Genomic DNA, 27,769 nt, shown 5'->3' with positions numbered 1-27,769 from the left:
AGCTCACTGCATGGTGCCTGAGGCAGAGAGGGGAAAGTGGTGGTTGGAAGTAAAGCTTTGTCAGTAATGATGTAGTACAGTTGGGAGAGAGAGAGAGGCTGTAGTCAGGATCAGACACAGACCTAAGGCAAAAGAGGATGATGATATTCTAACACAACCTTCCCCGACCAGGCTAGCCTCAGGAAGAAAACCCCTCCGGACGTTATTACCGGTGGCTCAGCGTGAATACGGAGGCTGGTGGCCATTACTCATCATCCAGCTGAAGGATTAACCGCCAGGGCCCGCGTAGACGCAGTGGCGCAACCAGGTCATTACTGCGTCGGGTATGCGAACATTAAACTGGCCTAATCTGCCTGGACCAATGGGCTCTGTACGGCACGCCACTTAGGTGACTCCACAGGGAAGGGAGTAGTGTTGGAGGAAGGCATAGAGAGGGATACAGTGGAGTGGAGGAAAGGAAGTGAGAGAAGGAGAAAAAACAGAAATATTGAGAGGGGGGAGTGAAAGAAGGTCTGAATCAGAGAGCTATAGAGAATGGATGAAGGGAGGGAAGAAGTAAAGGAAGGAGGGGAGATAGAGAGAGAGAATGAGGGATGGAAGGACTGTCACAGAGAGCGTACAGAACAGGGACTCAGCAAGGGAGGAAAGGCTAATCCATCAGAGGAGGAGCTGTAGAGATAAAGAGGAGAGGGATTCAGAGAGAGAGAGAGAGATTGTGTGAGTGTAATATTTAGTGTTCACTTTTTATTGTTTATCCGTTTCACTTGCTTTGGCAATGTAAGCATATGTTTCCCATGCCAATAAAGCCTTTGAGAGAGAGAGAGAGAGAGAGAGAGAGAGAGAGAGAGAGAGAGAGAGAGAGAGAGAGAGAGAGAGAGAGAGAGAGAGAGAGAGAGAGAGAGAGAGAGAGAGAGAGAGAGAGAGAGAGAGAGAGAGAGAGAGAGAGAGAGAGAGAGAGAGAGAGAGAGAGAGAGAGAGAGAGAGAGAGAGAGAGAGAGAGAGAGAGAGAGAGAGAGAGAGAGAGAGAGAGAGAGAGAGAGAGAGAGAGAGAGAGAGAGAGAGAGAGAGAGAGAGAGAGAGAGATTTGACTCCAATAACTACCGTGGGATATGCGTCCACAGCAAGCTTGGGAAAATCCTCTGCATTATCATTAACAGCAGACTCAACATTTTCTCAGTGAAAACAATGTACTGAGCAAATGTCAAATTGGGTTTTTACCAAATTACCGTACACCCTAATTGACAAACAAACAAACCGACACAAAGGCAAAGTCTTATCATGCTATGTTGATTTCAAAAAAGCTTTAGACTCAATTTGGCATGAGGGCCTGCTATACAAATTGATGGAAAGTGGTGTAGGGAGAAAAAGATACGACATTATAAAATCCATGTACACAAACAAAAATTGTGTTAAAATTGGCAAAAAACACACATTTCTTTCCACAGAACTGTGGGGTGAGACAGGGATGCAGCTTAAGCCCCACCCTCTTCAAGATATAAAGCAACGAATTGGTGAGGGCACTAGAACACTCTGCAGTACCCCACCATATTCTTAAGTCAAATGTCTACTGTTTGCTGATGATCTGGTGCTTCTGTCCCTAACCAAGGACGGCCTACAGCAACACCAGAGCTTCTGCACAGTTTCTGTCAGACTTGGGCCCTGTCAGTAAATAACGGTGTTGCAAAAAAAGATCCAGTTGCCAGGACCAGAAATACAAATCCATCTAGACACCGTTGTCCTAGAGCACACAAAAAACTATACATACCTCGGCCTAAACATCAGCACCACAGGTAACTTTCAGAAAGCTGTTAACGAGCTGAGAGACAAGGCAAGAAGGGCCTTCTATGCCATCAAAAGGAACATAAAATTCTACATACCAATTAGGATCTGGCTAAAAATACTTAAATCAATTATAGGACCCATTGCCCTTTATGGTAGTGATGTCTGGGGTCCGCTCACCAACCAAGAATTCACAAAATGGGACAAACACCAAATTAAGACTGTGCATGCAGAATTCTGCAAAAATGTGTACAATGTAAATCACCAAATAATGCATGCAGAGCAGAATTAGGCCGACACCCACTAATTATCCAAATCCAGAAAAGAGACGTTTAAAGGAAGTGATTTACAAACCTTCCATAACAAAGCCATCACCTACATAGAGATGAACCTGGGGAAGAGTCCCCTACCCAAGCTGCTCCTAAGGCTCTGTTCACAAACACACAGACCGCACAGAGCCCCAGGACAGCAACAGAATTAGACCCAACCAAATCATGAGAAAACAAAAAGATAATTACTTGACACATTGGAAATAATTGACAAAAAAAAAACTGAGCAAACTGGAATGCTATTTGGCCCTAAACAGAGAGTACACAGTGGCAGAATACCTGACCACCGTGACTGACCCAAACGTAAGGAAAGCTTTGACTATGTACAGACTCAGTGAGCATATCCCTGCTATTGAGAAAGGTGGCCAAAGGCAGACCTGGCTCGCAAGAGAACACAGGCTATGTGTACACTGCCTACTGCCCACAAAATGAGGTGGAAACTGAGCTGCACTTCCTAACCCCCTGCCAAATGTATGACCATATTAGAGACACATATTTCCCTCAGATTACGCAGATACACAAAGAATTCAAAAACAAACCCAATTTTGATAGACTCCCATATCTATTGGGTGAAATACCACAGTGTGCCACAGTGTGCCATCACAGCAGCAATATTTGTGACCTATTGCCACAAGAGAAGGCCTACCAGTGAAGAACAAACACCATTGTAAATACAACCCATATTTGATTTATTCTCCCTTTTGTACTTTAACTCTTTGCACATAATATGACATTTGTAATGAGAGATAGAGAGAGAGAGAGAGCTAGCGAGAGCGAGAGAGAGAACGAGCGAGAGAGAGCGCGAGAGAGCGAGAGTGAGAGAGGCTAAAGCGTCAGGAGCTGCAGTTTAGGCCCAGTGTTCTAAGGAGATATCACAGAAAGCTTACTGTACATGATAACAGGGGCTAGGTCAGAACTGGGAAGATTTAGCTAACATCACAGCTCTTTTGTTGGGTTACTGTAGTTGTACTGTATATTACACTATTGTAGATAAGGTATCCATCCAGACAACCAATCATCCACAAACGCACACTAGGCTTGACAATATCGGCCTCGTTTTGTTTGACGTGGCTATCATGATGTCAGCCATTTTCAAACAGCATTTAGAAATTCTCTGTATTGTATGATCACATGTACAGAAACACATGGATAAAGCGGCATTCATTTTTAAAATGGAATATTTTGTGCACTATAGTTAAACAAATCTGATGGGATATGGAACATTCCTGGCAAACTTCAGTAGAAGGAGACAGTGTCAGATCCCACCATCAAACACAGAGATGCAGCAGACTACACCATGGGAGAAGCCCCCCCCCCCCCCCCACACACACACACACACACACACACACAAACACCCTTGAAAAAAAAACATACATACGCATGCACAACAAGCATTCGCCTTGGGAGAACGAAACCCAAACTCATTTGCAGCGATGGGGAGCACTCATGTTACATTGTTTTTACTGAACGACAATGGCAACAGAGTGAAATAAACATCAAAAACATGAACATTTCCTGAATGTTCCCCTAGATACGGTTGTTATGTTCTTTTCAATCACTCTGCAGACGAGACATATTGGAAATGTCAAGCACATTACAGAGGCTGTCTGCATGACTGGGACGTTTCAGAGGGATAATTCTGGGAAATTACAGAAGGATTCAAATCTGTGTGTGTGTGTGTGTGTGTGTGTGTGTGTGTGTGTGTGTGTGTGTCAAATCACAGGACATGGCAGATCAGTAACAGCAGAGTACAGCATGCTGCCTGCTGGCCCCCGATACCTGTAAGATACTGTACAGGAGAATGTAGTGACCTAGCACGTATGTATCTGACTCACCTGCCTTGTGTAAGGTGAGTGGATGAGTGTGTGAGAGTATGGGGAGAGTGTTTTAGAGTTTTTGTCCTACCTGTCGTTGTTGGCGACAGGCCCCGTGTGTGTGCGTGTGTGTGCATGTCTGGTGGCAGTAGCAGACCCATCAGGCCCATCAGCCTGCCTAATGGCTGGGGGACTACTTGGTCGTTTGTATGTGTGTGTGTACTGAGTCGTGTGATTCAGAGAAACAGATGTAGGTCATCCTCACTTCTATCACACTGATAATGTAGTGATACACCTGAGACAGCAGCAGAGAGACAATGCTGCCACACTATCTGACTGTGACAAAACAGAACAGATCAGAACTGCTCAAAGAGAGCAGAACTGGACCTGCACATCACCATCGTCCGACCTGGGAGAGTAAAGGACGGGAAACACTATAAAGGAACATCGGCCATGCCTAGACTTGTTGTGCTGTCAAGTCCCTCTGTCTCACATGGAGTCCTCTGGGGACATGTGTCCACAGCCTTTGGTAGAGACCTACAGTGCCTGGCAAAAGTATTCATCCCCCTTGGCGTTTTTCCTATTTTGTTGCATTACAACCTTTAATTTAAATAGATTTTTTATTTGGATTTCATGTAATGGACATCCACAAAATAGTTTTAAAAAATTGGTGAAGTGAAATGAAATAAATCACTTGTGTTAAAAAATTCAAAAATATTTAAAACAGAAAAGTGGTGTGGGAAATATGTATTCACGCCCTTTGCTATGAAGCCCCTAAATAAGATCTGGTGCACCCAATTACCTTCAGAAGTCACATAATTGGTTAAATAAAGTCCACCTGTGTACAATCTCAGTGTCACCTGATCTGTCACATGAAATGAGTATATATACATCTGAATTGCTTAAAGGAAAAAATAAGCAAACACGTTTGGTGTTCGCCAAGGTGGCATGTGGGAGATATATATGGAAGAAGGTACTCTGGTCAGATGAGACTAAAATTGAGATTTTTGGCCATCAAGGAAAATGCTATGTGTGGCTTAAACCCAACACATCTCATCACCCCGAAAACACCATCCCACAGTGAAGCATGGTGGTGTCATGCCCTGACCTTAGTTTTCTATGTTTTAAGTATTATTTTGGTCAGGTCAGTGTGTGACGAGGGTGGGTATGCTTGTTTGTCCTGTCTAGGGTTTTTTTGTACATCATGGGTTGTTTGTTAGTCTAGGTTTATTATAGGTCTATGGTGGCCTGAATTGGTTCCCAATCAGAGACAGCTGTTTATCGTTGTCTCTGATTGGGGATCCTATTTAGGTTGCCATTTTCCATTTTGGTTTTGTGTGTTATTGTCTATGTGTAGTTGCCTGTCAGCACTCGGTTTATATAGCGTCACGTTCATTTTGTTAGTCTGTTTAGTGTTCTTTCTTTATTAAAAATAGTATGTATTCATATCACGCTGCGCCTTGGTCTCATCAATAGGACGAATGTGACAGGTGGAGGCAGCATCATGCTATGGGGGTGTTTTTCATCGGCAGGGACTTTGAAACTGGTCAGAATTGAAGGAATGATGGATGGCGCTAAATACATGTGCCAAGCTTATGGATACCCCAAGAGAAGCTGGATTTGAGAGAAACTCTTAGCTTGTTTACTGTGACTTGTTGTTGTGTGAGTTTTAACTTGGGGATTGGACTTGTTTTCACCCTGTACTGAATGTTGATGGCTTCCCTTTTAAGGAGGGATAGCAGACCCAGTGAGTCTATTAGACAAGATCAATGCTATCTCGATCAGAGGAATAACATTAGCTGTAATAACGGCAGGAAATGGATTTGAAGATATTGGGCTTGAGGGAGATGCGTTGATTACTATAATTAATGGACAATTGATTCTGTTACAATTACTGTTATTATAGGGATAATTATTGTTGGTTCGCCAGTAAGCTGTGTTCTTGTTAAACATTAGGTAGGAATCCGGATCCTCATTATGATCATAGATTTGAATAGAACACGTTATTGTCCACACAATGTGGATTGCTGCCTTTGACTCCACGGCGGCATCATATGTATTCAATTGTTTTGAAGCAAAGGTGTCATACGGGAGTAGTCCAATTGGAATTGTCACATGTACCGAAAGTTCTAGTTGAGGTGAAGATGGATGCCTTGGATGAACTACCTGCTGTTACCCATCCACTGTCCCTCCCACATCTTGTCATTTGACTTTAAGACTGACTGAGAGATGATTTCTCCCCTGGTGCTTCTACACAGCTTCTATACCTGCATTGCTTGCTATTTGGGGGTTTGGGCTGGGTTTCTGTACAGCACTTTGTGACATCAGCTGATGTAAGAAGGGCTTTGTAAATACATTTGATTTGATTGGTGAGAGATAGAGAGAGGAGGAGGTGACGAGGCAAGTCAGTTAAGAACAAATTCTTATTTTCAATTATGGCCACGACAGATTTTTACTTCGTCAGCTCGGGGATTCGATCTCGCAACCTTTCACTTACTAGTCCAACACTCTGACCACTAGGCTACCCTTGCACATTGACGTGGAGCCGGTACTCTTTGTATATAGCCTTGTTATTGTTATTTATTGTATTACTATTTCCTTTTTCTATTTAGCAAATGTGTCATACTTTTTAACTCTGCATTGTTGAGAAAGGAATTGTGGGTAAGCATTTCATGGTCTGCAGATGTTGTATTCGACGCATGTGACAAATAAAATTTGATTTGATTGATTGGACATACCTCTCTCTCCCTCTGTAACACTTCATCATATCATCCACACAGCGCTGTGGGGTCAGAGTGGACATATCTTGTACTCAGTTCAGTCACGGAGAAAATACATGTCCTTAATGCAACCTCTCTTCTTTCCCTGCGCTTCGAGCTTATTGGAGCCAACTACAGTTGTCCATGTTGGTAATTCTATGTTCTGGAGCTTTTAGATTTCTTGGCTCCCTCCATTTCTTTGGTAATGATGAGTACACGTGAGAGTGTACATTATGTACTGTAGTAGTACACGTGACAGCTTACGTACCTTATGTAGTAGTACACGTGAACGTAAAGGCTATTTAATTGTCCGAACCTATATAACAGCACGTGATAATATATATAATATTACATGTCAGATTGTGCGTAGTTGTGTGAGAGCACATGTAATGGTGAATGTATTGCTTTATCAATCAGGCCTGAGAGCAACCAGGTTTGCTGATCGAGTGTGTAGCATTACAACCCCAGGGAGAGTACTACTACTGAATCATTACACTGAAATACCACTACAGGCTGCATGAGGCTGAGAGCAATGAAGGGTCTGTCTGTCTGTCTGTCTGTCTGACACACAGACAGACAGACAGACAGACAGACAGACAGACAGACAGACAGACAGACCTTTGTTGACAGCTTGAACAGGCTGGCTGGAGTAGTAGGCATCTTAATGGGCGACAATACGTGTTGAGGAGGAGTGCCCTCCTGCAAGGTAATCTGTTGTTCAATAGCTAACTGAGTGCACTTGAAATGCACAGTCCCTTTCTCCTACTCCCCTTGTGGTAATGGCCATGTGATGGAGAAGCTTAACACGTTGTCCAAGGGAACACACTATAGACAAGTGAGACAACGTCTATACCCTAGTGTCTGTGTAAACATACACTTCATTGTTGATGTTGATATGATCGTATGGTCATATGATGTCATTAACATCTGTGTGTATACAGAGGTTGCACTGATAGATGCCACACACTTACCATGTGTAGAGGGTTCGGCTTCTGTAGTGTAACACGTGGAGTTTCAATGATATCACATATTGAAAAACTCTCAATAGTTGTGCACAGAAAAACGGCCAGTGTTACCGAGTGTTGATTTTTCAGTGTAACATTGCTAGTCTCTAAGTGTTAAATGAACACTCATTGGTGTAAAAGAACCCCAGTGTCGGTGTTAATACCTAGTTTTAAACCTTAACCACGCATGCTCTATTGCAGGTTGATTTTTAGGTTTGTTTCAATATCTTTTCGCATGTCAAAAGTTTGGACACACCTATTAATTCAAGGGTTTTTCTTTATTTTTACTATTTTCTACATTGTAGATCAATAGTGAAAATATCAAAACTATGAAATAACACTTATGGAATCATGTAGCAACCAAAAAAGTTTTAAACAAATCAAATTATATTTTAGAGTTTAGATTCTTCCAAGTAGCCACCCTTTGCCTTGATGACAGCTATGCACACTCTTGGAATTCTCTCAACCAGCTTCTTGAGGAATGCTTTTCCAACAGTCTTGAAGGAGTTCTCACATATGATGAACACTTGTTGGCTGCTTTTCCTTCACTCTGCTGTCCAACATATCCCAAACCATCTCAATTGGGTTGAGGTCAGGTGATTGTAGAGACCAGGTCATCTGATGCAGCACTCTGTCACTCTCCTTCTTGGACAAATAGCCCTTGCACAGCCTGGAGGTGTGTTTTGGGTCATTGTCCTGTTGAAAAACAAATGAAAGTCCCACTAAGCACAAACCGGATGGGATGGCATATTGCTGCAGAATGCTGTGGTAGCCATGCTGGTTAAGTGTGCCTTGAATTCTAAATAAATCACTGACAGTGTCACCAGCAAAGCACCCCCACACCATCACTCCTCCTCCTCCATGCTTCATGGTGGGAACATGCAGAGTTCATCCATTTATCTAATCTGCATCTCACAAAGACAAGGTAGTTGTAACCAACAATCTCAAATTTGGACTCATCTGACCAAAGGAAAGATTTCCACCGGTCTAATGTACTTTGCTCCTGTTTCTTGGCCCAAGCAAGTCTCTTCTTATTGGTGTCCTTTAGTAGTGGTTTCTTTGCAGCAATTCGACCATGAAGGCCTGAAAACTCCCTGGAAAGGTAGGAACCTAGGAAGAAACCTAGAGAGAAACAAGGCTCTGAGGAGTGCCCAGTCCTCTTCTGGCTGTGCCGGGTGGACATTCTAAGAGTACATGGCCATTTAAGGCCATATTGTTCTTCAAGATGTTCAAACGTTCATAGATGACTGCAGGGTCAAATAATAATCATATTGGTTGTAGAGGGTGCAACAGGTCAGTACCTCAGAAGTAAATGTCAGTTGCCTTTTCATAGCTGAGCATTCAGAGGTTGAGACAGCAGGTGTGTGTGTGTGTGAGAGAGAGAGAGAGAGAGAGAGAGAGAGAGAGAGAGAGAGAGAGAGAGAGAGAGAGAGAGAGAGAGAGAGAGAGAGAGAGAGAGAGAGAGAGAGAGAGAGAGAGAGAGAGAGAGAGAGAGAGAGAGAGAGAGAGAGAGAGAGAGAGAGAGAGAGAGAGAGAGAGAGAGAGAGAGAGAGAGGAGACGAAAACAGCAGGTCCTGGACAAGGTAGCACATCTGGTGAACAGGTCAGGGTGCCCTAGCCGCAGGCAGAACAGCTGAAACTGGAGAAGCAGCACGACCAGGTGGACTTGGGACAGCCAGGAGTCATCAGGCCAGGTAGTCCTGAGGCATGATCCTAGGGCTCAGGTCCTCCGGGAGGGAGAGAATTTGAGGGAGAATACTTAAATTCACACGGGACACCAGATATAACAGACTGACCCTAGCCCCCCGGCATGTAGACTATTGTAACATAGATACTGGAGACTGAGACAGTTAATGGTGGGAGGCTTCGGCGGCTCAGACCCCTTAACGGGTGGAGGAGAGAACTGAGAAAGCACGGCCTCTGGCCCCAACTAGTTGCTTAATGGGGAGATCCAGTTGAAAGTTTCTGGCTGAATGAGTGACACCTGTTGAGTATGCCGACAGCATTACTTTCCAGAAACCTTTAGACTGTGCAGGGGGATTTATAATACTATCTGTGCTGGTGGCACAGCCACTGTTTCATCCTTTCCTACACTTAAATTGCCCTTGCCTAACGATTGCATCTGAAGCTGTGCTTGCAACACTGCTATCCTCACCATAAGGTGATAGTTCTCCTGTATATTATGAGTACTGCAATTAGATGACAGTGTTTAAAATGTTACTACTTAGCTTCGGCTGGTGGAGATCTTGTAGAACCATGTCCAAATAAAGCGTCCTGGGTGAAAAAGTTGAATGAAAAAAGTAAAGCAAGGAAAAAACGAAGACGTTGGGTAAATGTATTAAAAATGAAAAACAAAGGGCCTCCTGAGTGGAGCAGTGGTCTAAGGCACTGCATCACAGTGTTAGCTGTGCCACTAGAGATCCTGGTACGAGTCCAGGCTCTGTCGCAGCCAGCTATGACTGGGAGACCCATGGGGTGGCACACAATTAGCACAGCATCGTCTGGGTTAGGGGAGGGTTTGGCCGGCAGGGATGTTCTCGTGCAGTAGCGACTCCTGTGGCGGGCCTGGGCACAATGCATGCTGACAATGTCGCCAGGTGTACGTTGTTTCCTCCGACAGATTGGTGCGGCTGGCTTTCGGTTTAAGCAGGCATTGTGTCAAGAAGCTGTGCTGCTTGACTGGGTTGACCTTCGCCTCTCCCGAGTCCGTACGGGAATTTCAGCGATGGAACTACCAATTGGATACTATGGAATTGGGGGGAAAAATGAAAAGTTTGGCAGATAGCCAAGTAGCAACAAACAGCACTGAGACAAGTTAACTAATGAACTTATCTTCTGCAGCAGAGGTAACTCTGGGTCTTCCTTTCCTGTTCCGGTCCTCATGAGAGCAAGTTTCATCATAGTTTTTGGTTTTTGTGACTGCACTTGAAGAAACTTTCAAAGTTCTTGAAATTTTCCCTATTGACTTACTTCCACATCTTAAATTAATTATGGACTGTTGTTTCTCCTCGCTTATTTGAGCTGTTCTACCATAATATGGACTTGGTCTTTTACCAAATAGGGCTTCTGTATACCACCCCTACCTTGTCACAACACATCTGATTGGCTTAAACACATTAAGAAGGACGGAAAATCCACAAATGAACTTTTAAGAAGGCACACCTGTCAATTGAAATGCATTCCAGGTGACTACCTCATGAAGCTGGTTGAGGGAATGCAAAGCTGTCAAGGCAAAGGGTGGCTACTTTGAAGAATCTCAAATATATTTGGATTTGTTTAACAATTTATATTTTAATTTTTTATTTCAAATGTCTTATTTCATAGTTTTGATGCCTTCATTATTATTCTACAATGTAGAATATAGTAAAAATAAAGAAAAAACTTTGAATGAGTAGGTGTGTCCAAACTTTTGACTGGTACTGTACTTTTATTAATGAATTAACATCACGTTACTCAAATATAAATAACATACATTTTTCTAAACTTATCCAATCTGTTACTTGGACTTATTGCACCCGTTACTGAAACGGTTGTTCCAGTCGAGGCGGTTCAGGTAGTGTCAGAGCTTAGCCTTCCCAACCCGGTGGTCATTCTTAATGCAGGTTTCTGGTGAATCTAAATTCTAAATGTTTGATACCCCCTCTCTGGCTGGATTGCAATAGGAATTGCAGATCACTTTGTAAACCAGCATAATGTGACTTTCAGGCCTGATGTGTCCTGTAAACCATGCATTTCAGGCCACTGTATTAGGGTAAATGGAATATGTGTTTTTATTGTCTTATAAAACTGAAAATGGTTGAAGGAAACAACCATGCCTCTGTCACTAACAAATGAAGTAATGGGTACACAATTCACTCGAAAGGCAAGGCACTCTGGGAAATAAGCAAATAAGGCTTTACACTAAGCAGTGTGTTTATTGAACTCTGAAAAGTGTGGCATGGTATAGACAACTTGACAGTGTTAAGTAAACACTCTCTGTGTTGAATTAACACTGGAGAAGTTGCTCAGTGTGTCCGTGTCTGTGTGTGTGAGAGAGATTGGCAGTATCCTGGGATTACCCCAGTCAGTCCCAGCAGCAGAGTGATATCCAGAGTTGGGGAGGTTACTTTCTAAATGTAATCGATTACACCTGTCCAAAATTGTAATCAGTAATGTAACTTTTGGATTACCCAAACTCAGTAACGTAATCTGATTACATTCACTTTTAGATTACTTTCCCATTGAGAGTCAATAGAAGAAGACAAAAATGTATGTTACTAATTGAACAAAATCTATTGCAGGATAAATCAATGTTCAAGTTTACATAGCTGGCCATATATGGATGTTCATTTTTACTTTATAGTTTGGTTATGTAAGCTTATTCTAACCCATCGCTTTCTACGACATATAATAACGCGATTAAATGATATGTTTACATTAAAAACCAAAGTCTATCAGAATTCCAGGCATTACAATAAATGATACACCCCTTGATGTTCAAGAATAGGACTTGGAAATATGGAAGTATGGATTAGCCAAAATGTTTTACCTGAGAGCATAACCCCAAAAATAAGGACTTATTAGCCAGCCCTACTCTGTTGATTGATGATTTTGTTGTCATGGAGGACTGATTGGGCTCATTGTTTGGAGTTGAAAAATAAATGCTGCGCTCATGGAATGGCATGCTTTCAGCACTATTGACAAGTGCTATTTACATGTTGAAAAATGAATGCCTTATGCTGCAGTTACCATAGGCCTATTGTTTTACCTCTTTGTTGGTGACACTTCGATGTCTTGATAACATGCATCTGTTTAAAGGAAAATCCACAAACGGTTGCCCCGCCTCTGTTTTGGTAAAAAGCTTAGGGATGGGCCTGGAGAAATGTAACCACACACAGATTAATAGACAGAGCTATGGATGCAAGAACTGACCATCCATCAAAATTATCGTTTTAACCATGTTATGAGGTTATACAGTGTTTGTTTACATTTACAATGTTTACAAACATAGGAGATAAACAAGCTTATATTTTGGGTTCTCATGGAGTGTGACAGTTGAACTAAGCTCATGAGGCATTTCTAAGTTATATTCTTCAAGAATCAATGGATATATATGAGAGCAGCAGTGTGATTCACATCAATGAGCTATGTAGATTAGAGGTCGACCGATTAATCGGAATGGCCGATTAATTAGGGCCGATTTCAAGTTTTCATAACCTTTATTTAACCTTGCTTTAACTAGGAAAGTCAGTTAAGAACACATTCTTATTTTCAATGACAGCCTAGGAACGATGGGTTAACTGCCTTATTCAGGGGCAGAACGACAGATTTTTAACCTGTCAGCTCGGGGATTCAATCTTGCAACCTTAGTTAACTAGTCCAATGCTCTAACCACCTGCTTTACATTGTACTCCATGAGGAGCCTGCCTGTTACGCGAATGCAGTAAGAAGCCAAGGTAAGTTGCTAGCTATTATTAAACTTATCTTATAAAAAACAATCAATCAATCAATCAATCATAATCACTAGTTAACTACACATAGTTGATGATATTACTAGTTTATCTAGTGTGTCCATATAATCGATGTGGTGCGTATTCGTGAAAAAGGACTGTCGTTGCTCCAATGTGTAACTAACCATAAACATAAATGCCTTTCTTAAAATCAATACACAGAAGTATATATTTTTAAACCTGCATATTTAGCTAAAAGAAATCCAGGTTAGCAGGCAATATTAACCAGGTGAAATTGTGTCACTTCTCATTGAACGCAGAGTCAGTGTATATGCAACAGTTTGGGCCGCCTAATTTGCCAGAATTTTACATAAATTATGACATAACATTGAAGGTTGTGCAATGTAACAGGAATATTTAGACTTATGGATGCCACCCGTTAGATGAAATACGGAACGGTTCCGTATTTCACTGAAAGAATAAACGTCTTGTTTTCGAGATGATAGTTTCCAGATTCAACAATATTAATGACTTAGGCTCGTATTTCTGTGTGTTATGTCATAATTAAGTCTATGATTTGATAGAGCAGTGTGACTGAGCGATGGTAGGCACCAGCAGGCTTGTAAGCATTCATTCAAACAGCACTTTCGTGCATTTTGCCAGCAGCTCTTCGTAACGTTTCAAGCATTGAGCAGTTTATGACTTCGAGCCTATCAACTCCCGAGATTAGGCTGGTGTAACCGATGTGAAATGGCTAGCTAGTTAGCGGGGTGCGCGCTAATAGCGTTTCAAACGTCACTCGCAATGAGACTTGGAGTAGTTGTTTCCCTTGCTCTGCATGGGTAACGCTGCTTCGAGGGTGGCTGTTGTCGATGTGTTCCTGGTTCGAGCCCAGGTAGGAGCAAGGAGAGGGACGGAAGCTATACTGTTACACTGGCAATACTAAAGTGCCTATAAGAACATCCAATAGTCAAAGGTATATGAAATACAAATCGTATAGAGAGAAATTATCCTATAATTCCTATAATAACTATAACCTAAAACTTCTTAACTGGGAATATTGAAGACTCAGGTTAAAAGGAACCACCAGCTTTCATATGTTCTCATGTTCTGAGCAAGGAACGTAAACGTTAGCTTTCTTACATGGCACATATTGCACTTTTACTTTCTTCTCCAACACTTTTGTTTTTGCATTATTTAAACCAAATTGAGCATGTTTCATTTTATTTGAGGCTAAATGTATTTTATTGATGTATTATATCAAGTTAAAATAAGTGTTCATTCAGTATTGTTGTAATTGTCATTATTACAAATAAATGTAAAAAAGAATTGGCAGATTAATCGGTATCGACTTTTTTTGGGTCCTCCAATAATCGGTATCGGCGTTGAAAAATCAAAATCGGTCGACCTCTAATGTAGATATCAAATAATAAGCGATATCCGTATTGCCGTAGACTACACCACTGCTGTCATCCTTACCTGCAAGCGTTTTTCAAGTTGGATAATCCTGGATGCCAACCATTGGTTGCACCATTGGAAGACATAGGTTGGACTGTAGCCTACAAAAAGCCTATTCCTGCTCTTTTCCCACGATCCATCAAACCCATTTAGTGTGTCATCATAGTGGTCTCTGACTTGTGGTCAGACTCGTTCAGGTGGAACAAACAAACTTTTTTCAATGCTGATTTGAATGTCATTGAGACAAACAGAGAAGTGTCAAAGATTTTTTTCCCCCACAAACATCCTTTCTGAATTTAAAAGTAATCATCTAGTTTTTCAAGTGTCTGTAATCTGATTACAATATTTTTGCTCATAATGTAATGGATTACAGTTACCTTTTTATTTTTTTTACATCTCTCACATGTAACAGATTACATGTAATCCGTTACTCCCCAACCCTGTGGTTTAAGTGAAGGTTATGGATGGAGATAATGACATAAAGCCTAGAGTATTGACTTCTCTAAAGACAGCTTTATTCCATAGGAAGGAGAGCAGTGGTGGCTAGCAGAGTGGAGCTAATTGCCCTATTTTCTGTGACTTTGGTAGAGGCCGCAAATATACACACAGATCACAGCGGCTCAGCCCCACTAAAGCACATATTTACCATTTCCTCCTATAATACCTGCACAGCGAGGTAGAGATCGAGGGATGGAGAAGATATAGAGAGAAGAGAATGAGAGGGAGGGAGGGAATAAAAGAGACAGAAAAAGATAGGGAGAGTGTGTGTGTGTGTGTGTGTGTGTGTGTGTGTGTGTGTGTGTGTGTCTGTGCGCGTGCGTGTGTGGCTGTACAGCTAACATCTGCTGGGTGGATCCCCATGCTCTCAGCAGAGTGTAATGGAGACTGCTATCTCCAGACGTGCTTCTTTTATAATGAAGGGCTTAGTGCTCTGAGGACTGCCTCTCTCTCTCTTGCTGCTCTTTATCCTTTCTCACTCTGTTTTTTCTCTCTTTCTCCCCGTATTTCTACCTCTGTCTGTTTCATTCTCCCCATCCCCCCCCCCCCCCCCATTTCCTGTCTCTCTTTCTCTCTCGTTCCAACCCCTTTCTATCCTCCCCTCCCTTTCCCTTCTCTCTTTCTGTGACAAAAACCCTCACCGGAGGAGATCTCTCTCTGTATGTGCACACCGTCCTGTCAGTGCTCTGCTCTCCCTGCCCACGTTCACCCAGGGCTCCTTCTGCTGTAATCTACAACTTGAGCTTCTCTGTATCCTATTAAAGTAGATAACACAGACCGTTGTGAAGATTACTCAGATCAAATATTAGGAGTTGAGTGTCCATGTCGTTGGATGAGCATTTGATGAGTCACTGAAGAGGGAAATGGGGCAAATCGCGTATGGCACCCTATTCTCCACATATAGTGCACCAAAAGTATTGCTCTAAGAAGGAGTGAATCCGAACGTGCAATTAAATCAAAATTCCCCTTAGTTATACGTCAATGTCAGTGGGACACAGTGACATTTTGAATTAAATGGTAATTTTTTGGTAGGATTCTTCCCTACCTTAGTCTGACTGTATGAGTAGCACCTACTGCATACATGTGTCTTCTAGCCCTATTCTTCCTCTAGGCAGCTGTTGTTGTGTTGGTACGATATGTACTTTCCAGAGCTGATGTGAGAGGAGAGTGATGTCACAGGGACAGAGAGCTTAGCTAACAGGGTGAGCTGCTATTTGAGTCACACCTAGCTGGCATTGAGAAACTGCTCACACATGGATTCTACATTCATACCATTCTTCCACAGGCGCCGCTCCAGGTTTCCCATAAATGTTCAACTGGGTTGAGATTTGGTGACTGCAATGGCCATGGGGTATGGTTTACGTTGTTTTCATGCTCATCAAATTGTCATCCTATGGCGGCATAGCCATGGTAGCCAAAATAATGGCCTGCCAAGCATTTTTATACATGACCCTAAGCATGATGGGACGTTAATTGCTAAATTAACTCAGGAACCACACCTGTGTGGAAGAATCTGCTTTCACTATACTTTGTATCCCTCAATTACTCAAGTGATTCCATTATTTTGGCAGTTACCTGTAGCTAGCAGATCGTAACTGGCTAATGTGATGCTCCATTAAGCGTTATAGGATAGGTACTGTTTGACGTAGCATAGAGCATTTTTGACCAGCCTTAACTTGGTGATACTATTTTCGTTCTCGATTCGGCCAAACATGTATCTTGGAGGTGGTTTGTTTGAATTTTGAAAATGCTTCGTTATTAAAATGTTTTGCTTCAAAAACAATGTGTATGCTGCCATCTTGTCTATTTCAATTGTTCCCTCATTGAGGCAGATGGGTCCACCCTAAAGTGCAGCATGTCATGATGACACACACCTGTCTTGATCAATTGGCCGAACGAAGATAGTATCGCCAAGTTAAGTTTGTTTTGAAAATTCTCTGTGCTACGCCAAACAGTACCTATCCTGTAACGGCTAATGGAGCATCACATTAGCCCTCTAGCTAACTCACACCTATAACGCTAACTGACACACACTGACACGGAGTTCATACTGTTTCCATGCCAAAGTCGTGACATGCAGGCCTCAAGGCCTGCCTAGAAATGTGTACCAGTCTACACCGTTAGTACATTGTCAGAGCACACTGTACACACACATGCATTATACACACACACACACACACACACACACACACACACACACACACACACACACACCTACCTACCTACCTACCTACCTACCTACCTACCTAGTGGAAAATAGAGAGCGTGAACACGTGAACAATGTTGAAGGCCAGTGATGAATATGCCTCTAGCGACTTGATGGCCCAGCGTGATGACTCAGTCACGATTTATGGCATTGTTTGAATGACTGACCATCTGTGGGCTAAAAACACACCTTTATCTGTGGCAATCTCGATGAAGAGACATTCCCACATATAACGAAGTGCGCTGAGAGTCAGGAAGCAAGTTCAAGGAGTGAGTGTTTTAATAAATAAACGCAACATAATACGAAGCATGAAACAGAACCAATAACGACTGGGGAAGGAAGCAAAAGGAGAGACATATATAAAGGTAATCAGGGCAGTGATGGAGTCCAGGGGAGCCTGATGACGCGCAGGTGAGCGAAACGATGGTAACAGGTGTGAGCCATAATGAGCAGCCGGAGAGGGAGCACACGTGACACCCCATAAGTCCTAAGGTCACTGAAGCCAGGAGAGGTGAAGACTTGATGAAACTCGAATCGACTAAATGAACGTTACTTTGTGAAATAAATGGTCATGTTTAAAGAGTTCCTAAAGAGCTATGCATTTTGATGTTTCATGCTAAGTGCTATGGATTTATTGTTACAGGGAGTCTGTGTTTGCTTGACAGCGGATAGTTCAGAGAGGAGCGACACAGGAGTGACGGTGTGGTTATTACATTAGAGAAGGAGTGTGAAGTTCTATGCCTTTTGTTTGAATGCAAACTGATGCAAACTGATGTTAATTAGACGATAGGAGATACTGGGAGTTGGCATTCTTGGAAGAATAAAACATGGATTTGAACGTAGATCATGTTGTCATTGGTTAATTCTCCTGGTGTACGTTTTGTGTGTCGTACTGGTGAATTCTCTATGCTATTAAGACTCAAGATATTTTGTATAATTTCGAATGTGAAGATTTCTGGTGTCTACCATTTGTTAATTGTATTCATATTGGGTAACTGTCATAATTATGGATACTTTAAAATGGATACGAACTGTAGTACTCACATTTCTGAGTAATATTCTTTGAGTTATTATTTGGTGAAATGTCTAATGGTAAACGCTATTAATAATAGACAAAGCATCAATGCTTGGTCTCTAACGCTGCGTCTCTGAGTCAAGGTTAACTCAATCATGAAATGCTAGGACATTGATTGCAAGACATTAGCTCCTTGTCCCTCGGCCTCTTAATAATCGCATGAAGGTAAACCTAGACTTGTGCATCTTATAGTATTCCGAGTGATGATTGCAAGGTTTGCAAACCTTGGCTATGCCCATTGGATACGATTATGGACCAATAGCATTCATGTGATAATGGAGTCAGATTGATGAATGTAGTTTGTTGTTATACTCAACATAATGTTTGGGTAATTTCCACCACCCTACACACACACACACACACACGCACACACATTTCAACGTCTAAGCCTTCTCTCATCTTCTTTCCGGATGCTCTCATTAGAGAGGATATACTGTAAATTGGTATTACTGTCGACATGTGTAATCTTGTTCACGCCTGTTCTCTCTTGGCGAGGGAGGGGGCGGTGGAGCACTGGTTTGTTTTCCTCCTCAGCGGAACGCTATGCTGGCTAGCCGGGGCTGTGTTGTGCTGTTGTGACTGAAGAAGCGTGACTGGCCATCTGCTCGCTGTGATTCCTGCGCCATGCTATAGTCAGGGATGGACACAGATGAGTGGTTGCGCTTTGAGAGAAATCAATGCGATGGTGGAGGGGTCTGTGTGTATGTGTTTGTGTGTGTGTGTGCGTACCACTTGGTGATATGATACCAAAGGGGTTTTGTCAAGTATAATTTCTGACAAAGTATAGTAGACAGTGTAGGGTTATCAGTGTATCGTTTATATCAGCGTATGGTTTGTATCAGCGTATGGTTAATATCAGCTTATGGTTTATATCAGCTTATGTTTTATATCAACGTATGGTTTATATCAGCTTATGTTTTATATCAGCTTATGGTTTATATCAGTGTATGGTTTATATCAGTGTATGGTTTATATCAGTGTATGGTTTATATCAGTGTATGGTTTATATCAGCTTATGTTTTATATCAGTGTATGGTTTATATCAGTGTATGGCTTATATCAGTGTATGGTTTGTATCAGCGTATGGTTTGTATCAGCGTATGGTTTATATCAGCTTATGTTTTATATCAGCGTATGGTTTATATCAGCGTATGGTTTATATCAGCGTATGGTTTGTATCAGTGCATGGTTTATATCAGCATATGGTTTATATCAGCTTATGTTTTATATCAGCGTATGGTTTATATCAGCTTATGGTTTATATCAGTGTATGGTTTATATCAGTGTATGGTTTATATCAGCTTATGATTTATATCAGCATATGGCTTATATCAGCTTATGGTTTGTATTAGCATATGGTTTGTATTAGCAAATGGCTTATATCAGCTTATGGTTTATATCAGCGTATGTGTAACGGTTTTCTTCTATCTCCTCCTCTGATGAAGAGGTAGAACAAGGATCGGACCAAAATGCAGCGTGTCGATTGCGATTCATGTTTAATGAAAAAACACACTAAACACAAACACTACAAAATAAAGAACGTGATGAACGTAACGAAAACCTAAACAGCCCTATCTGGTGAAAACACATAGACAGGAACAATCACCCACCAACACACAGTGAAACCCAGGCTACCTAAATATGGTTCCCAATCAGAGACAATGACGAACACCTGCCTCTGATTGAGAACCATATCAGGCCGAACATAGAACTGGACAAACTAGACATGTAACATAGAATGCCCACTCAGATCACACCCTGACCAACCACAACATAGAAATATACAAAGTAAACTATGGTCAGGGTGTGACAGTATGGCTTATATCAGTGCAGATTGGTCGATGTACAGTTGTTAGTGTTTAGTTTCTACCAGTGTGTAGTTTTTGAAAAAGTGCAAAACTAGCAGAATGGCTATTTCACTTGTAGAATGGTTACAGTATATTGATGCCCTCCCTCCCTCCCTCCCTCCCTCCCTCCCTCCCTCCCTCCCTCCCTCCCTCCCTCCTCTCCAGATGTACATCCAGACCACCACCCTGACTATCTCGCTCAGCCTCAGCGCATCTGTCTCTCTGGGGATGCTGTACATGCCCAAGGTCTACGTCATCATCTTCCACCCTGAGCAGAACATCCCCAAGCGTAAACGCAGCTTCAAGGCCATCGTCACCGCCGCCGCCATGTCAGGCAAGCTGCAGAAGGGGGGCGACAGACCCAACGGCGAGGTCAAGACGGAGCTGTGTGAGAGCATGGAGACCAACAGTGAGTAAGAACACACCTTTACTAACCTATACATAATACACTTATATATCTAATGATATATTGTATACACTTATACTAACAGTATGCATATATACATCTACACCAGGGTACCCCAACTACCGGCCCGTGGGCTGAATGGTTTTATTTGGCTCCCCAAGTTGAAAAAATAAATAAAATAAAGTGTTTGTTGAAATTTCATTGTTGGACATAAAAGACTGTCAAAACACCAGGAAATCAGCTCCAATGAATGAAACATTTTGGAAATCAAGTATTCCCACGCATAGTAGAGAGACACGTGATCGTACACAAATGTTAGTAAGGTCTGAAATGATTATGTTTTAGTCAAACAAATCTTTTTGGGCTTCTTGCGGTCAATTTGCTGTCTCCAAGTTATTTGTAATTATATTCCGGCCCCCGACCATCCACTCAAAAAACAATCAGCCCGTGGCTGAATCTAGTTGATGATCCCTGGCCTACACTAATATACAGTGCCTTGCGAAAGTATTCGGCCCCCTTGAACTTTGCGACCTTTTGCCACATTTCAGGCTTCAAACATAAAGATATAAAACTGTATTTTTTTGTGAAGAATCAACAACAAGTGGGACACAATCATGAAGTGGAACGACATTTATTGGATATTTCAAACTTTTTTAACAAATCAAAAACTGAAAAATTGGACGTGCAAAATTATTCAGCCCCTTTACTTTCAGTGCAGCAAACGCTCTCCAGAAGTTCAGTGAGGATCTCTGAATGATCCAATGTTGACCTAAATGACTAATGATGATAAATACAATCCACCTGTGTGTAATCAAGTCTCCGTATAAATGCACCTGCACTGTGATAGTCTCAGAGGTCCGTTAAAAGCGCAGAAAGCATCATGAAGAACAAGGAACACACCAGGCAGGTCCGAGATACTGTTGTGAAGAAGTTTAAAGCCGGATTTGGATACAAAAAGATTTCCCAAGCTTTAAACATCCCAAGGAGCACTGTGCAAGCGATAATATTGAAATGGAAGGAGTATCAGACCACTGCAAATCTACCAAGACCTGGCCGTCCCTCTAAACTTTCAGCTCATACAAGGAGAAGACTGATCAGAGATGCAGCCAAGAGGCCCATGATCACTCTGGATGAACTGCAGAGATCTACAGCTGAGGTGGGAGACTCTGTCCATAGGACAACAATCAGTCGTATATTGCACAAATCTGGCCTTTATGGAAGAGTGGCAAGAAGAAAGCCATTTCTTAAAGATATCCATAAAATGTGTTGTTTAATGTTTGCCACAAGCCACCTGGGAGACACACCAAACGTGGAAGAAGGTGCTCTGGTCAGATGAAACCAAAATTGAACTTTTTGGCAACAATGCAAAACGTTATGTTTGGCGTAAAAGCAACACAGCTGAACACACCATCCCCACTGTCAAACATGGTGGTGGCAGCATCATGGTTTGGGCCTGCTTTTCTTCAGCAGGGACAGGGAAGATGGTTAAAATTGATGGGAAGATGGATGGAGCCAAATACAGGACCATTCTGGAAGAAAACCTGATGGAGTCTGCAAAAGACCTGAGACTGGGACGGAGATTTGTCTTCCAACAAGACAATGATCCAAAACATAAAGCAAAATCTACAATGGAATGGTTCAAAAATAAACATATCCAGGTGTTAGAATGGCCAAGTCAAAGTCCAGACCTGAATCCAATCGAGAATCTGTGGAAAGAACTGAAAACTGCTGTTCACAAATGCTCTCCATCCAACCTCACTGAGCTCGAGCTGTTTTGCAAGGAGGAATGGGAAAAATTTTCAGTCTCTCGATGTGCAAAACTGATAGAGACATACCCCAAGCGACTTACAGCTGTAATCGCAGCAAAAGGTGGCGCTACAAAGTATTAACTTAAGGGGGCTGAATAATTTTGCACGTCCAATTTTTCAGTTTTTGATTTGTTAAAAAAGTTTGAAATATCCAATAAATGTCGTTCCATTTCATGATTGTGTCCCACTTGTTGTTGATTCTTCACAAAAAAATACAGTTTTATATCTTTATGTTTGAAGCCTGAAATGTGGCAAAACGTCGCAAAGTTCAAGGGGGCCGAATACTTTCGCAAGGCACTGTAACTAACAAACTATATACCTAAACTCATTAAAAAATATATATCTATAGATCTACACTAACACACAACAGAAATAATCTATACAACTACACTGATATAACCAACCGTTTGATAATCTCGACAACGACAGTGTAACAGTAGTTACATGTAAATTGGGCCTTTTTCATATCTCTCTTTCAAATATCAGTACTTTTACTATATAAAAACGTAATCTGAATTGTAAACAATGTTCTTGATGGAGCAGCTTGAGTGCTGCAACCTGTTTTTTTTTTAAGCACGGTTGTTTACAGCACATACAGAGTGTTCAAATGAGCTTCCCATTCAGCTTAACTATGTGCAACAGCTTACGTAAACTTCAAAGCTTTGTTGTGTGCGGAGCTAGTCGGGCCTCTTCAACACTACGACCTGGAAATGTTAGTCTTTCTCCCGTGGAGACTCAGAGTGGGTGTTTAGAGCATTTATTTTAGCACAGAGTTGATCTGGGTGTTCTGAGAGGTTTAGAAGGTTCTGGAATGTTTGGAGTAATTAGGGTTCATTTTCTGTGTTCTGAACTGCAGCAGATTGAACGATTTCTTCATTACAGACCTGAACGCGAAGAAGTCTCGCAGTCCGCAGTTTGGTTGGCTCGAATAACACACAATAACACACATGTATGCACACACACGTTTGCACGGACACACACACGAACAACAACACACGGACAACAACACAACAAACAGCACAGGTCACTCACACATCTATTCCCTCATTGGCACAACTGACTGGACTCATACAGAGTTCAGTTTCACAAACCCCAGCCTGAGACATTATTTTCAAATGCTATCTGCCTAGGGTTTGTGTTGTGTGAAGAAGAAACTGTTGGAACTGTTTTGACTCCTACAGTTTGACACATTCTCTCTTACAATCCACACATAAACAAGGCGGGTACAGGGCACCGTCTTGACGATAGCTCAGTGCCAGCGGTCCGTGGTCGCTTAAAAACCACTGACATTTACAACCAACAGCTACAGGGGACGTATAATGGACTTGATAAACACAGCCTCAGACCCCAGACGCAGGTGTGCACTAATATTACGGTCAATAGGAAATATATATCCCTTGATATATTTCCTCTCCTCTCTTCCCCCCTTTTCCCACCCTGGCAGCTTCATCAACTAAGACAACATATGTCAGCTACAGTAATCATGCCATCTGAACATCTGAACAGCACCAAAGTGGAGGGAGGGCTGAGAAAAGGAGCTGCCACAGACAGATGACGGACTGACGGACGAAAAGACGGACAGACCGATGGAGCTCCCACCGCCACCGGTAACCAAGCATGAGACATTTTATATTGTTCCGACAGCATCAAACCTACTACCACCAGAGAGGCGGGACCACAAAGACCAACCACCAATCAGTGGGCCCCGTTCGCTCTCTTCCTGCAAAATCACAGCACAACGGTCCTGCCATAAACTTTGAACTAACCGTGAAGACAATGGTTTAAAAAAGAATCCACTGCAGGCTATATGGTCCAGAGAAAAAAAGGAAGAAAAAAGAAAAAAAACAAAACAAAACAAAACTGTGTAAAAGTTATACATAAGGGTACATGGGAAATTAAAAGACATTAAAAGAGTTTAAAATTTAAAAATATTTAAAAGAGAAAATAGAAGAAACTATGAGAATTGACCATGATGTTTATTGTTATTCTACTTGTAAGTATTTTTGTGGTTGTGAAGATTTTTTCATTCTTGTCCCAGCTGTCGTGCGACCTTGCATATTCAGAAAGTTTGTTTCTTGTATCGAATGGCTAACTGAATGGGTAGCCCTGGGTTGTGAATCTGTAAATCCCCTGGTTGAAGCATGCCAGTTTTTATACAAATGATTTATTTATAATAAAGGAATGTTTTGCAAATGTATAGATTTGTGCTTATGCTTTTAAGATACAATGCAGACACCAATTGTATATGTTTTTGTTTATTACTATATTAGTGACTGACTTGCTAGATTCGGTTTTCTGTAGCAAGATTTGAAATTGAGTTGAGGAACAATGGGAAAGTAAGTAACACACTGGACACACTGGCCAAGGAGTAGTGTTGATCCGAGCATTCTGTCCTAACAACAGCAGCCAAGCACCCAAGCTAACTGGCTAATGTTGGCTAGCTTGCTAGCTACTTCCAGACACAAATGAGCTCACTCTGACCATTTTACTCGTCCTATCAGAGCTGGTTAGGCTGTTTTTATGTTATCCAAAGCCTTGTTGACTGCAACTGTGCTGCTGGCAACAATTTAATTATGCTTTTTTTGGCAGTTTTTACTGACACCGGTCCTATTCAACAGGTGTTGAACGTTCATAAGTTCGTCAGTTATTCAGCGCTGGCACACTCACATGAGAGTGCTCTGAAATCAGAGTAGATAGCCAGAGGGAATTTACCAGCTAGCTAGCTAGCTAAACAATGAACCATAATCCCGACTCGTGACGTTACTACCCTGCATGAATTTGCAAGTAGCTAACCAACCAGGTTCAATGTTGGCTTGCTAACATTAGGCTATAACTAGCAAAGCTTCATTAAATAGTACCCGCAAACACCAGTCTCAACGTCAACAGTGAAGAGGCGACTCCGGGATGCTGGCCTTCTAGGCAGAGTTCCTCTGTCCAGTGTATGTTTTCTTTTGCCCATCTTAATCTTTTATTTGTATTGGGCAGTCTGAGTATTGGCTTTTTATTTGCAACTCTGCCTAGAAGGCCAGCATCCCTGAGTCGCCTCTTCCCTGTTGATGTTGAGACTGGTGTTTTGCAGGTAGTATTTAATGAAGCTGCCAGTTGAGGACTTGTGAGACGTCTGTTTCTCAAACTAGACACTCTAATGTACTTGTCCTCTTGCCCTGGGGCCTCTCACTCCTCTTCCTATTCTGGTCAGGGCCAGTTTGCATTGTTCTCTGAAGGGAGTAGTACACAGCGTTGTACGAGATCTTCAGTTTCTTGGCAATTTCTCGCATAGAATAGCCTTCATTTCTCAGAACAAGAATAGACTGACGAGTTTCAGAAGAAAGATCTTTGTTTCTGGACATTTTGAGCCTGTAATCGAACCCACAAATGCTGATGCTCCAGATGCTCAACTAGTGTAAAGAAGGCTTATGTAGATATTCCATTAAATATCAGTTAAACACTGTACAGCCTCATAACATGATTAAAACATTAATTTTGATATTATAGATGGTCAGTCATTGTATCCACATCTGTCTGGGGTGGCAGGGTAGCCTAGTGGTTAGAGCATTGGCCAAGTAACTGAAAGGTTGCAAGTTCAAATCCCTCAGGTGTCAAGGTACAAATCTGTTGTTCTGCCCCTGAACAGGCTGTTCCTAGGCTGTCATTTAAAATAGGAATTTGTTCTTAACTGACTTGCCTAGTTAAATAAAGGTAAAAAAAAAAGTTTAATCTGAGAGTGGTTAAATTTCTCCAGGCACATCCCTCAGCTTTTTACCAAAACAGAGGCGGGGCAACCATTTTGTTATTGTTTAATCTGTGGATTTGCCCTTTAAACAGCTGCATATTATCACAATATCAAAGTGTCATCAACAAAAAGGTAAACAAATAGCCCTTACACAGCCTGGAGGTGTGTTGGGTCATTGTCCTGTTAAAAAATAAATGGTTGTCCCACGAAACGCAAACCAGATGGTGATGGTGTATCGCTGCAGAAGGCTGTTCTAATTAAATCTAATGAATTAATTCTAATTAAATCACTGACAGTGTCACCAGCAAAGCACCCCCACACCATCACACCTCCTCCTCCATGCTTCACGGTGGGAACCACACATGCAAAGATAATTCGTTCACCAACTCTGCGTCTCACAACGACACGAGTTGAAACCAAAAATCTCCAATTTGGACTCCACCAGTCTAATGTCCATTGCTCGTGTTTCTTCTCTGCAGCAGAAGTAACTCTGGGTCTTTCTTTCCTGTGGCGGTCCTCTTGAGAGCCAGTTTCATCATAGCGCTTGATGGTTTTTGCAACTTCACTTGAAGAAACTTTAAACGTTTTTGACATTTTCCTGATTGACTGACCTTCATGTCTTAAAGTAATGATGGAGTGTCGTTTCTCTTCATTTATTTGAACTGTTCTTGACATAATATGGACTTGGTCTTTTACCAAATAGGGCTATTTTCTGTATACCACCCCTACCTTGTCACAAAACAACTGATTGGCTCAAACTCAATAAGAGGGAAAGGAATTCCACAAATTGTCTTTTAACAAGGCTCACCTGTTAATTGAAATGCATTCCAGGTGACTACCTCATGTAGCTGGTTGAGAGAATGCCAAGAGTGTGCAAAGCTGTCATCAAGGCAAAGGTTTGTTACTTTTAAGAATCTCAAATCTAAAATATGTTATGATTTGTTTAACACTTTTTTGCTTACTACATGATTCCATATGTGTTATTATTCTACAATGTAGAAAACAGTAAAAATAAAGAAAAACCCATCCTACAACCTATCCCTCTACAGTATGCTGTATCTTGTTTCTGCCAATCTGAATCTCTATACGTTTCCCTACCCCCAAGAGGGCGGACTTTCCTTTTCCTTTTTCTTTACGCTCTGTATTAATTAAACCATCAATACAGCAAATCACTTTTCCTGACACACAGCAAAACAAATTCTTTCCGTTTTGAGCACAACGCATTTCTTTCATCGATCTTTCCTGGTCTTACAGCATTTACAAACCTCAACCACTCCACCGAGGGTTGTTGTCTTCCATATGGAGGTAGCTACTAGTGGAGATGCTATCCGCAAGCTGGGTGGATGACGAGAAGGCAGTGTGTGTGTGTGTGTGCACACGGGCGTGTGTGTGCCTGGTCCCCTCTGTGTGTGTGTGTGTGTGTGTGTGTGTGTGGTAATGGGTGTCTACTTGTAGACACTGAGGGCAGAATCCTTTATGTTTCTGAACTAGCCTGCTCCGTCTCACTAAACGTTGAAGAGAAAAAATACATGAGATCTGAGAAGCAGTGAGCTGCATCAATACATTCATTCTCACTGGAGAGGAACGATCGATAAAGCTGAAAGAGGAACACAACACCTTTTCC

At 41.9% G+C, this 27,769-nt stretch overlaps 1 protein-coding gene across 2 annotated transcripts in view; it reads left to right on the top strand.

The window, feature by feature from the left end:
- LOC110500204 (metabotropic glutamate receptor 8) overlaps nt 1-24,609 on the top strand; it is a 224,196-nt gene extending 199,587 nt beyond the window's left edge. The window contains exons 10-11 of one of the 2 annotated variants that reach the window (XM_021577412.2): nt 20,364-20,607; nt 23,857-24,609. In XM_021577412.2, the coding sequence (XP_021433087.1) occupies nt 20,364-20,607; nt 23,857-23,906 (294 nt within the window). In that variant the 3' untranslated portion in view covers nt 23,907-24,609. Of the gene's footprint in view, nt 1-20,363; nt 20,612-23,856 lie in introns of both variants that reach the window. The other variant, XM_021577413.2, reaches the window with a different exon arrangement.
- The last annotated feature ends 3,160 nt before the right edge of the window (nt 24,610-27,769 follow it).

This window comes from Oncorhynchus mykiss, chromosome 21 (genome assembly GCF_013265735.2).
Source record: "Oncorhynchus mykiss isolate Arlee chromosome 21, USDA_OmykA_1.1, whole genome shotgun sequence".
NCBI classification, from domain to species: Eukaryota; Metazoa; Chordata; class Actinopteri; order Salmoniformes; family Salmonidae; genus Oncorhynchus; species Oncorhynchus mykiss.
This window is presented reverse-complemented; position numbering and strand designations above follow the sequence as displayed.